Source organism: Apium graveolens, chromosome 5 (assembly GCF_009905375.1).
Source record: "Apium graveolens cultivar Ventura chromosome 5, ASM990537v1, whole genome shotgun sequence".
Taxonomy (NCBI): domain Eukaryota; kingdom Viridiplantae; phylum Streptophyta; class Magnoliopsida; order Apiales; family Apiaceae; genus Apium; species Apium graveolens.
The window spans coordinates 13274804-13285587 of record NC_133651.1 but is presented as its reverse complement, the minus strand read 5'-3'; the positions used below and the strand labels follow the sequence as shown (position 1 = coordinate 13285587).

Sequence of the window (10784 nt, the reverse complement as noted above, 5' to 3'; positions counted from 1 at the left end):
CAGAAAGGCCACTCATTTTTCACTCTTCTTGTATAGCATATTAACGGCCTTCTTTAATGTATGTATATGTTATGCACAAATTATGTAAGTCCGGCTACACATTCAACAATTTTCATAATTGAGCTACACAAATTTCACCAATGACAAACTTGAGATACACAAGTTACATTTAACTCTTTTTTTTTGAGGCAGTTACATTTAACTCTTGATGATAATATCTTATGAGTATATTTAATTTAAATCTAAAAATATAAGAATCACGCCCAACCTTGATAAACAAAAATCACGCCCAACCTTCATGAACTCGGAGTAAATTGGAGAGCATACTTGTAAAACCAGACAAATCAATCCCACAAACATCCGTCGGTTGATTCAAATCCCGGCCACTTTAATCCATCCACCAACGTTAATCTCAAACTCCTCACCTCCGATCTCACATTACCACACAACAAAACATCATCAAACTCCCTCCTCAAACAAAAAATGTCATCATGGCTCGCTCGAACCATTTCCAACACTCTAGATCTCAACGACCCAGACCCAGACCAAAACGACGTCGCACACCAAAACGACGTCGCAAAAGACCCTCAAACTGAAAACAACAACTCTCCACCACCATCACCCAATCGCGGCGTCAAACAAGATCTCTCGGAGCTCACCAAAACCGTGACCCGACAATTCTGGGGCGTCGCCTCGTTTCTTGCCCCACCCGCCAATTCGGATCCTGACCCGGATGGATCCGAAATTATACCCGGATTTAAAAGTGATTTTGCGGAGATTGGTGGGAGGTTTCGAAGTGGGATTTCAAAGTTATCTGATAATGTGGCTTCTGTTTCCGAGATTACGTCAAAAATGGCTTCGAGTTTTCTTCAATTAGGGTCTGATGACGAGGAGGAGAGACGAGAAGGGGTTGATGTTGGTGTTTTTGGTGTTACGGATGCTGTTTTGGTTTTTGTTGGGGATATTACTATGCATCCCGATACTTGGTTGGATTTTCCTTTACCTGATCACGAAAGCGATCAAGGTCTTTTTTTTTGCTAGTATTATTCGATAATTTAATTTTTATATCAAAGATTTGATTTTTATCGGGAATGTGTTTGCGTACTTGATTTTGTAATGCTGCTTTGTTTCCGTATTGGATACTAGTGAGGACCATAATAGATTTGTAGGATTAGAGTTTAAGTACCTAGAACCCTAAATTATATGATAAAGATGACGAATTTGATGTATGTAAGATAGAAGTTGATACTTTCAGTAGAAGGGTCTTTGCTTACATTCTGGTGAGATTTAAGCTATGGCATCTGTTTGCTACTCTAATTGCAACGAATTAGAACTGAAGAACAGAAAAAATGACACCAATAACCTCTTTTTAAAGTTTTGAAACAAAAATACACACTTTCAAGTTATTGGACAAATATGACCGTTCTATTACATAAGTGTGAAATGCGTATTCTGGGGTGCAAGGTGGGAGGGGATAAAATTGAAGTACACGTGGGATAGTGTGGTTTGTGGGCTTGCTGGCTGATACATAGTTGATATACGCATTTATAAAATGCATATTAGGTTTAATACCCAGACATAGGATGCGTATTCTGTTATTAATATTTTATAATACTCCAGTCTGAAATGCGTATTACTCATTACTCCAACCTAGAATTCGTGTTACACATTACTCCAACCTAGAATTCGTGTTACACATTACTCCAACCTTATATGTGCATTAAGCATTACTCCACTTCCATATGCGTATCCCACCGGCTAAAATTGGCCAAACTTTTGGAAGCGGTTATTTTTGTCATTCTCCTACACAAAATGGGTTATTCTTGTCACTCGCCCCTTATGTGCTCCTTTCCATTTTTGTTTCCTGTAATGTTTGTATGTAAGGTGGGGTAAGGCATTGGAGGCATATCGATACGTTATGTGTGCTAAATCGCTGTTCTTTATTATTTGGGTTTTGTAATTGAAAGTATTAGTGTGGTCTTCACTTCTCTAGTTATATTTGCTCACCCTTTACTGGTATGGTAATAATTTGTATAATTATTGTGGAGTTTTTAGCATTATAATGCCCAGTTACCAAGTTACGGAATATACATCTATATGCTTATCTTAGCTTTGAACATTGAACAACAAGAATACAAATTTTCATCTGTTATATGATTATTTTCAATTGCTGAATTACCTTTGGCTAATTCAATTCTTAAGAATCTTGCTTTCATTAAAAAACCCATCATATATCTATTGTGATTCGGAGAATCACTAAGCTTTTAACCCTCTTCCTGGCACCTAATTGGTTCACCACAACCTTTTATTTACTGCTATGTTACCCGGACCCTTCAATTTTGTCCTCATACCCGTGTCAATCGGACATGGCAATATGACATGGGTGTGGGTATGGGATCTGAGTCGGATCCTTCAATTGAAATCCGGACACTCCTATTTTCAGAAATATAGTTCAAAATGATTTACAAAGCTTCACAACAACTTGTTTTTGGCGAGGGATGTCTATAAATTACCATTTTCCTGATATTCTTTTGATCTATGCTATTAGTTTGAAGTAAACAATTAGTATATGTCCTTATATTGGTGGAAGACACTAGTTCACGTATTTAAAATATATAAAATGTAGGTATAATATCATATATGTAAAGGCTATAAGCTGAATCCCCGCACCCGTGTCCAATTTCGGATCCATATCCACGAATCCTAATTTTTAAGAAATGAAGGGTCTGACACTTGGATCTGCACCCTTGTCCGACACTTATACCCTAGTCCGGGTAACTTAGATTTCCTGTGTTTGAGAGTTCAGGAGGCTACTACTCTGGCATATCTATCTCATGTCTAGTGTAGGCAATCACCTAAGTAGGGTATCCTGGTAAATCAATATCTATCTATTTTTGAATCTTATATTCTCATGATCATGATTATATTTGTTGATAGAGATATTAACAAGATCAGCACACATTATGAACCTCTTTGCATGACTGACTAATATAAAACTAGGTTTCATGCTTAAAAGTGGTTTTAGTACCTTTAATGGTAGTGAAGGAGAGAAATAGTGTTGTTTGTGCTTTGAAATGTAATCAAAGATAGTAGTTGGAGATTCTAATAATTGCACATGTATGCGCGTTCGTGTGCACATTTCTATATATATAGATGTATACGAGGTCAGATTATGGTATTAATTTATGTAGTATTTATCACATGAATAGTAGGCCTTTATGTTCTTTTACTTTTTCCGGAAGTGAAACCATTAGTTTTCTAAGATGCATTAAAAGCCAATAAAAAGCTTATACAGCAAAATGATTATTACTTATTTTATTTAAAACACAAGATAGACACTTCCTATTGAGATCTACGAAATTATGACCACCTCAAATCTTTGACATTTTCTTTCTTTGTGTGAGGTACATTTCAAGTACCGAATGCAAAATTTGTGTACTATTATATTTTCAGGCTTTTGAAGGCTGAAGCTGATGAATTGCTCTGTTCCTAAGCTAGAAACCTTTGCTATCTGCTTCTCATGAATGAACAATTGTCTTTTCCATTTAGTCTTGCTACTAAATGTTCTCTCCCACCGAGACACATTTTCCCCCCACTTTTTCCAACCTCTCTCTCCTTTCCGTTGGCCAAGATTTTTGTATCTCTTCTAGTTATCAGTAGTTCATCTATATAATTGATTAGTGAAGAGTTCTTCATACTCAACTATGGGCCATCAGGGGGAGTAAGTGAAACATAGTTTTCTGCATCACAATATTTTACTATTTTGCTGTTTGAGATAATAAATATTGAGGAAATATGCCCTTGTGTTTCACCATCCACGTGTTCCTAGATCCAAGTATATGCCCATCATAACAGATACTTAGTGTTGCTATTGTCTTCCAATGTTAATTGTACATAATACAATAAATGCTGACTTGCAACATTAATGTTTTTTCCCACCGACGCCAGAATTTGACATGTCTGATGCTCAACAAGAGCATGCATTGGCTGTTGAAAGCCTTGTGCCTAGATTGGCTGCTCTTAGGATGGAACTTTGCCCAGGTTACATCAGTGAGGCTTGGTTCTGGAAGATATATTTTATTCTTCTGCATCCTAGACTTGACCCACGTGATGCTGAAGTTTTATCGACACCCCAGGTAAATTGGCTTTACAACATATAAATATTTAATATTAATATATTCTTTTGGAGTTCTTGTATCTTTCTTTGATAATGTATCCTTAGATTCTAGGATTTCATGGCTGCATGATATTGTACCTCCGACTAAGAAGTAAGGATACAGATTTGGGTGCGTATTGCGGCGGGGATACATGGATTTGGCAAATTAAATAAACGGGGATTCGGGTGCTAGGGGTTAAGACACATAATAATATTACAAGTATGTATTTGATGTAACAAATGATAAAATTTATAAACAAATATAATAATTTTATGCAAGTTGAATCAAATACATGATAAAACACAAGAATTTTAACCCGAATCAATTATGTTTGTAATACAAATTGTGAAAAAGATGAATTTTAGTTGAGATTTTTGTGCATCCAGATATCCCCAACCCCAAGAATCCGAGTATACCATACTGGGGTGCATGGGGACACAGGAATTAGTCGGTGGCCGAAATATCCCAGCTTTCTACAGTTCCAATGATGATACTCGAACCTTTTTTGCGTTTTTTACTTGAAACTGTCTAAATCTAATACCTGTTAAGAGTCCGGTACATCTAGTATGTGATAAAGAGGGTTTATTTTCCAGCACAAAACTGCATGGATGGATTTTGACAACTGTTCTCTAGTTCGATGTAGGTTGAATTCTTCTCTCCTGTAAAATGCTTCTAGAAGTAAGAATTGAGATGCCAACTTTCCTTGCGGATATAGATCAATTTTTTCCGTTAGCGTATTTTTGTTGATGTCCAAAAGTTGATTTTAAGAAAGATATGGTTTTGAGGCTGAAACAATTGATTTGCAAGACTGGAAAGTTACTTTCAGACATAGATTTTCTGTATCTTCGTCATTATTATATTTGGCAATTTTCTATAAATGATCTTGTAGAAAATATAATTTACCGAGTTACACTTTCTATAAAATGCTTGTATACAGATTCTGGAAGCCAGAGCCCTGTTGACACACAATGTTAAGAAGCAGACAAATGCAAATCCTGAGCAAGACTGGTCTAGCAGGGGGGCTTCTTATACGGAAGATTCCATTAACTCACAGGGTGATGAACATCTTTCTGTGTCATCCGTTGCTGAACTAGAATCTGTGCCTATTGAGACATCTGCTTCTGAACCAGTGGATTTTCCTTTAGTTCCTGAAACTGAGAAACACCCTATTACAAGCAGTGAAATTCCAATTGTTGACAAGTCTGTCATTGAAGAAGGGAATGTTAAGCCCAAGAAAGATCAAAACTTGCATTCAGCTTCTGGCTCTAGTATTGTTGAAACTAATGATGAAGATGATGCTGATGATTGGTTGAAGGAAGAAAACTCGGGAATAGGCAGTTCAAAGGAAACTACAGTACCCATTGATAATGAAGAAGATGTATCATTCAGTGATCTTGAAGAGGATGAGGCAGATGTTCCGGCGAGTTAGAAAATCTGATTCTTCGACAAAAGGCTCAAGAGTGGGGAACTTACATATTCATTCTGCAGATTCAGCTAAATGTATCAGCCTGGAAGGTATCGAGCATGCTGGATCTGAGCAGGTAATTACTCATAACCCAGAGAATAAAGAGTCACAAATTATTGATGAAATTGATGTGGCATAATGTGGAGTCAAAAGCTTTATAGATCTGTTTATGATTTATGTTATTTTACGCTCATAATGTGAATACTCTGGTTTTAGTCTCTTAAATCTGCCAGAAGCCTGTAGAATAGAAACTGAAATTTACATAAAACTCAAACAAAGAGAAAGTGGATTATCTTAGTTATCTTTTCAGTCTCGTGCCATTTTTCGACCTTTCAGGGGCGGATTTAGGAAAGGGTTCCCTGCATAGAAATATGATATACAGGGCTTTGATTTTTTACTTTTGATTATTTTCTGTTTTGCCATTCAAAATAATTAGTATCGCCCCTGGGTTATTTTGTGCACTGTGAATAAGAAAGAAGGGAACGTTACTTAGGCCTTGATCCTGAGTTTTTAACAGGGAAGAAAATAAGTGATAGGAGGTAAAGTACTTTCACCCCGCTTTTGGAGTGAGTTTTGAAATGAAAATAGTGAAAGTTTTGAAATGAAAATATGTCAAATTTTCATTCATTATCATTTGCTTTCGTTCCTTTTAAAAACCCGGGAGCACAATTATAAGTGAGTGAAACTATTTTACTCACCCTTCACTTGCTTTCCACCCTTTTTAAAACTCGAGAGCAAGATGTTAAAGTAAATAATATCATGGACATACAAGACATTCATGTTGTATGGTCCTTCTTACTAAGATCAAGTATCTAAAAATGGAAGGATTTTCCTAGAACTTGGGTCCCTTCTGTCGTTCTGCTCAGGCAGGCGTGTAAATTAACTGCTATATAATATGACGGGACCCATAAGTAACCGGGGAAAGGGGGGGGGGGTTGGAGTGTAGATTCAATGATTGAAAAGACAACAGGAAACAAGCATTCAGTTTTTCCTCAAGGAACGGGAAGGGTTTCGTTTACATGATGAAGATGTAAAAAGAGTTTCTTCTACAAAATATTCCACAAAACAAATATAACGCAAACTAAGTTTATTCATTTAACAAACTGTACAGGAAACAGAAACTATTAATGTACATACGGATACAAGCTAGTAAAATGCACATAGTATAGAGAGTAGAGACTACAAGATTTACGACATAATAGCTCTGAAATTGCTCGAGAATCGCTCATACTGTGACCGCAATAGGTAAAGTAGCGAGAACCTTGTGTCATCTTTTACATCACTTGCTCTGCTCCCAGAGGTGCTAGGTTGTTTGCTTATATCCGCACTTGTGCCTGCCGAAGTTTGAGGATCCCTTAAGGTTTTGTTAACAACTTTGATATCAATATCAATTTCAGCTCTAACAGCCTCCACTGTATCTAAGCTAACATCGACCCCAGAGGTATCTGCAACATAGAAGGTCCCAGCTGCTTTATCACTTTGTGTCCCAATCTCAGCCCTCAGTATAGATAGTCCATTCTCCCTAAGAACTCTGGTAACATCAGAAAGCACTCCCAACCTGTTCTCAGTGCTGATGTCTAATCTCAGTCCCTGTAGAAATTAGTGAGAAACCATCATTACTAATATTATTTGTTATTAACTTTGGAAAAAGTGAAGATACTAACATGTGAAGCCCTCCTGTCAACTGCTGCAATCAAATGTTTGGTTACTACATGCCTTTCAGCATCCATGTTTAGGGTGCACCCATCCTTGTGCCGAATGTAGTACTCCTGTGAATTTTATATAACCAGAGAATGATCAGTAGGCTACTATACCCAGCCTTGGTAAAAGCTTGATTGCCAGAGATTGCTCAATATATAACCAGAAAAGAAAGACTGCCATATGCCTAACAACTTACCTGGATAGCTGTGGAGCCTTGAGAGCTCACGGCTGCATGAAACACCACGCATTGCATGTCTGTGAGCGCACATAATGTATCAAACAGTAGCTTTGGCCGGTCTCTGCTACTCACTGTTACTGTAGAGTAATCCTTTTCATGACATTTCTCTATTGTTACTTTGGTCTCGTCAAAATTATCCCTCTTGCTTCCTGACCAATTCTTTATGTCATCACTACATGAAAAGAGCATCTCATTATCTATATCAGCTGCCATTAGTTGATGAAGCCTCCGCTCTGTGTGGGTCAGGCTAGGCGTAGGGACGGCCAAACTCACACTTCGTCGCTCTCCTTCACGGTGGTGAGCTCTCACCACATTTTCTAGCCTGGACTGTATAAGAGACAGTCTGCAGGGGTCAATGACAGGCATGCTGCTTAATCCATCTTCCACATAAAGGATGCATGCTACTCGGGTGTTATGTGTCCATGCCACTGCAGCAGACGTATTGCACTCCAGTTCAGCTAGAGCAGCTGCTATTTCGGACATTAGACCTGGCCTATCCCTCCCTGTTATCTCAATGGCTGTCTGATCTGTTGAGACATGCCAGGGTCTCACATCTCTACCAATACTTGTTTGGACTTCTCTTTTTCCATTTCTACTTGGACACATTGCCTGTTAAGTTGCGAACAACACACACACAAACATGCACACAATCATCATCATCATCATCATCACTGGTCAGTGTCTAATTATGCCTATATACAGGAAGAGAGTGGGAAATTTGTGTGGATGTGTGAGCGTGACTGACCTGCTGAATGTAAACTATGAGGCCTTCATCAGTAATTTTGTTCCCAAGCTGGTCCGTCACATGAAACACTGACCAAAAAAAGTATAAGCCTAAATGAGTATCTACAGCCAAATATACAGATCTGAGTGTTCAAGAAGTAATATTAAGACCAAAAGTATAGATTATATATTTTATATTGAAACTTTTAGTTTAAGTTAATTTAAACTGTATGCAAGTACAGGGTGATAATGCGTGTTAGGGCACGGAATGATGCTGTCAATAGAAAGAGAACTTACCATCCATAAACCAAACACCATCAGAAGAAATGTAAGCCTTCGAGATAACAAGGTTAAGATCTGTAAGAACCTGAACCATCTCTAGTAATATGCCGTTCCTGTTTGTGCTATCAACCTGGTCAACCATAACAGAGACAAGCATAAGTACATTTCAATATTTCGCAATCTACTCTATACATAATCAATTAGTAAATACTTCAAACAGTTGAAGTGCGTAAAAAATATTATGTGCATCTGCTAGTCTAGATAGAGTTAATTAGTTTGAAAATGAGTATGCAGCAAGAAAGATAGGCCAAATGTAGTCATACAATAAGTCTTAGAATCACTTTGAACACAGATAAATTGCGTTCAAATTCTGTACCTCTAGCTAGTGAATAAACTTGTGATCATGCTAGTACATATCAGTATAATGGAACATGTTAGATAATCTTTAACAATTTAGCAATGGATAGCATTATACCTTTACTAGGGTGCAGTCTTTGCAGGTATCATTATCAATACAGACCCTGCAAAATTCGAGAACAGCACATTTATATGGATCATAACAAAAACACAACACGATAACATTACGGTACGGTTGCAAAATTAGATGATGTACAGGGATGAATTATGTTAAGAGGAAGAAGGATAAACCTGGGAGGGTGTAGCCTTTCCATTAGTAATTCAATTTCGCGATGGTAACTCCGAAAAATGTCCATAGGAGAAGAGTACTATTATGATCAGGTAATGAGTTTGAGCTTGTTTAAAACCTGCAATCTGAGAAATACAATGAATCAATGTCAAGTTGACAACACAGATGAGATAAGAGTATAGTTTAGTTGTACACATTTGATGAGGCTAAACAAACTTAAACATAATGGCTATTCATTAAACTGCTTGATATGCATATGTTATACAAGGTATGTACCAATTTAACAGGGGCAAATATATATGTACTTCATTAACTGTACACATTTTAAGGAAATAGGAAAACAATACAATACCTGGATAGTGATGAAGAAGAACGCATGCAGACGTTGGTTCCTTAGCTGGCCTCCATTGCCACTCTGTGTTTTTTATATTAAGCTGACGGCAATAACGATGAAACACATAAGAATACATACAAATAAAACTCTATTTTAGAGGAAAAGCGATCACGTAATAATACTCATATAAAATGAAATGTTAATAAAATAATATTACCTGATATATGTACGGAAACTATGGTATATGTACAGAGAGATTAAGAGAGAGAGAGAGAGAGAGAGAGAGGGTGGAGCCTGGAGGGGGTTGAGGAGGGGGAGCTGATAAGGACAGTGGCGAATTATCAACCCAGACTGCTGGATGTGCTGGAAGGGGCTAGAGATTTATAGACATGTATTTGTGCCCCATTTATTTATGTAATTACATGTATCAGCAGATGAGAGGAGCACAAAATTATACAGTATATGGAAACTGGTAAAAAAAATTACGTTATAATAATTATATTAATTTGATTGTATGTGTTTAAATTCGCTCTCATTCACATGTATATTACTTTACAGCTGTGTTAGGCGCATGTATAATATGACATACAGGTAGTTTCCTAGACGATGACAAATTTCGAAAATCAGAATTATTTATTTGAGATATTGTTTTTTAATTTATCTGTAATTTCTAAATATTTAAATGATTTATTTATTTTTTTCTGAAATTTTTAAAAAGTAGATCGATTTATGTAACCATAGTTTTTTCAGTGAATGAAAATCACTATATAAATATTTAAATATCTATATTTATTTTTTTAATAAAAACTGCCTGATATTTTGTTATTGAAAATACAATATGTTTGATGTTAAATTATTGCTATCGGTTTTTCTAGCAAGGGCATACGCTAAAAATTTGTGATTAATAAGTTGTCTAATTTTATTAATGGAGATATTTGTAAATACAGAGGTTCAATATTAAGTCCACCATTATTAATAAGTTCTCCATTAATAAAATTTTGACAATTTATCAATTACGGTTTTTTAACATGTGCCCCGACAACACACTAGAAAAATCGTATTATTATTTGTCAATTGTTAATTAAATTTAGACCTCTACAGTTGGAGATATAACTTTTATTTTTCTTTTTTCTGAAACATAGTTTACTGAATTTTAAATACAAGAACGTAGCGAAGCTGCAGAGCTAAAAATAGCAAAGAGGGGGTGAAGTGGCTGAACGGAAATCTGTGGGCTGAAA

At 36.5% G+C, this 10784-nt stretch overlaps 2 protein-coding genes across 2 annotated transcripts; one reads left to right on the top strand and one right to left on the bottom strand.

Annotated features, from left to right (window-relative positions):
• LOC141723432 (uncharacterized) lies at window positions 1–5931 on the top strand. The gene is made up of 3 exons (XM_074525233.1): window positions 1–1024; window positions 3949–4136; window positions 5095–5931. The coding sequence occupies exons 1-3, from the start codon at window positions 484–486 to the stop codon at window positions 5584–5586; spliced, it is 1221 nt and encodes a 406-aa protein (XP_074381334.1). The 5' UTR covers window positions 1–483; the 3' UTR covers window positions 5587–5931.
• Window positions 5932–6694: 763 nt separating this feature from the next.
• Window positions 6695–9934, bottom strand: LOC141723431 (ACT domain-containing protein ACR1-like). The gene is made up of 9 exons (XM_074525232.1): window positions 9764–9934; window positions 9565–9646; window positions 9215–9337; window positions 9042–9087; window positions 8582–8696; window positions 8307–8374; window positions 7520–8170; window positions 7287–7391; window positions 6695–7212 (listed from the first exon to the last, which is right to left on the bottom strand). Exons 3-9 carry the CDS (start codon window positions 9277–9279, stop codon window positions 6811–6813), a joined length of 1452 nt encoding a protein of 483 aa, XP_074381333.1. The 5' UTR covers window positions 9280–9337; window positions 9565–9646; window positions 9764–9934; the 3' UTR covers window positions 6695–6810.
• Window positions 9935–10784: the final 850 nt, after the last annotated feature.

Bases quoted from the DNA above. Each gene is read 5' to 3' on its own strand.
- LOC141723432 (XM_074525233.1), top strand. From the start codon at position 484: ATGTCATCATGGCTCGCTCGAACCATTTCCAACACTCTAGATCTCAAC. The intron at 1,025-3,948 runs GTCTTTTTTTTT...CACCGACGCCAG, and splicing joins TGATCACGAAAGCGATCAAG to AATTTGACATGTCTGATGCT. The intron at 4,137-5,094 runs GTAAATTGGCTT...GCTTGTATACAG, and splicing joins AAGTTTTATCGACACCCCAG to ATTCTGGAAGCCAGAGCCCT.
- LOC141723431 (XM_074525232.1), bottom strand. From the start codon at position 9,279: ATGGACATTTTTCGGAGTTACCATCGCGAAATTGAATTACTAATGGAA. The intron at 8,697-9,041 runs GTATAATGCTAT...ATGGTTGACCAG, and splicing joins AAGACTGCACCCTAGTAAAG to GTTGATAGCACAAACAGGAA. The intron at 8,375-8,581 runs GTAAGTTCTCTT...TTTTTTGGTCAG, and splicing joins TGGTGTTTGGTTTATGGATG to TGTTTCATGTGACGGACCAG.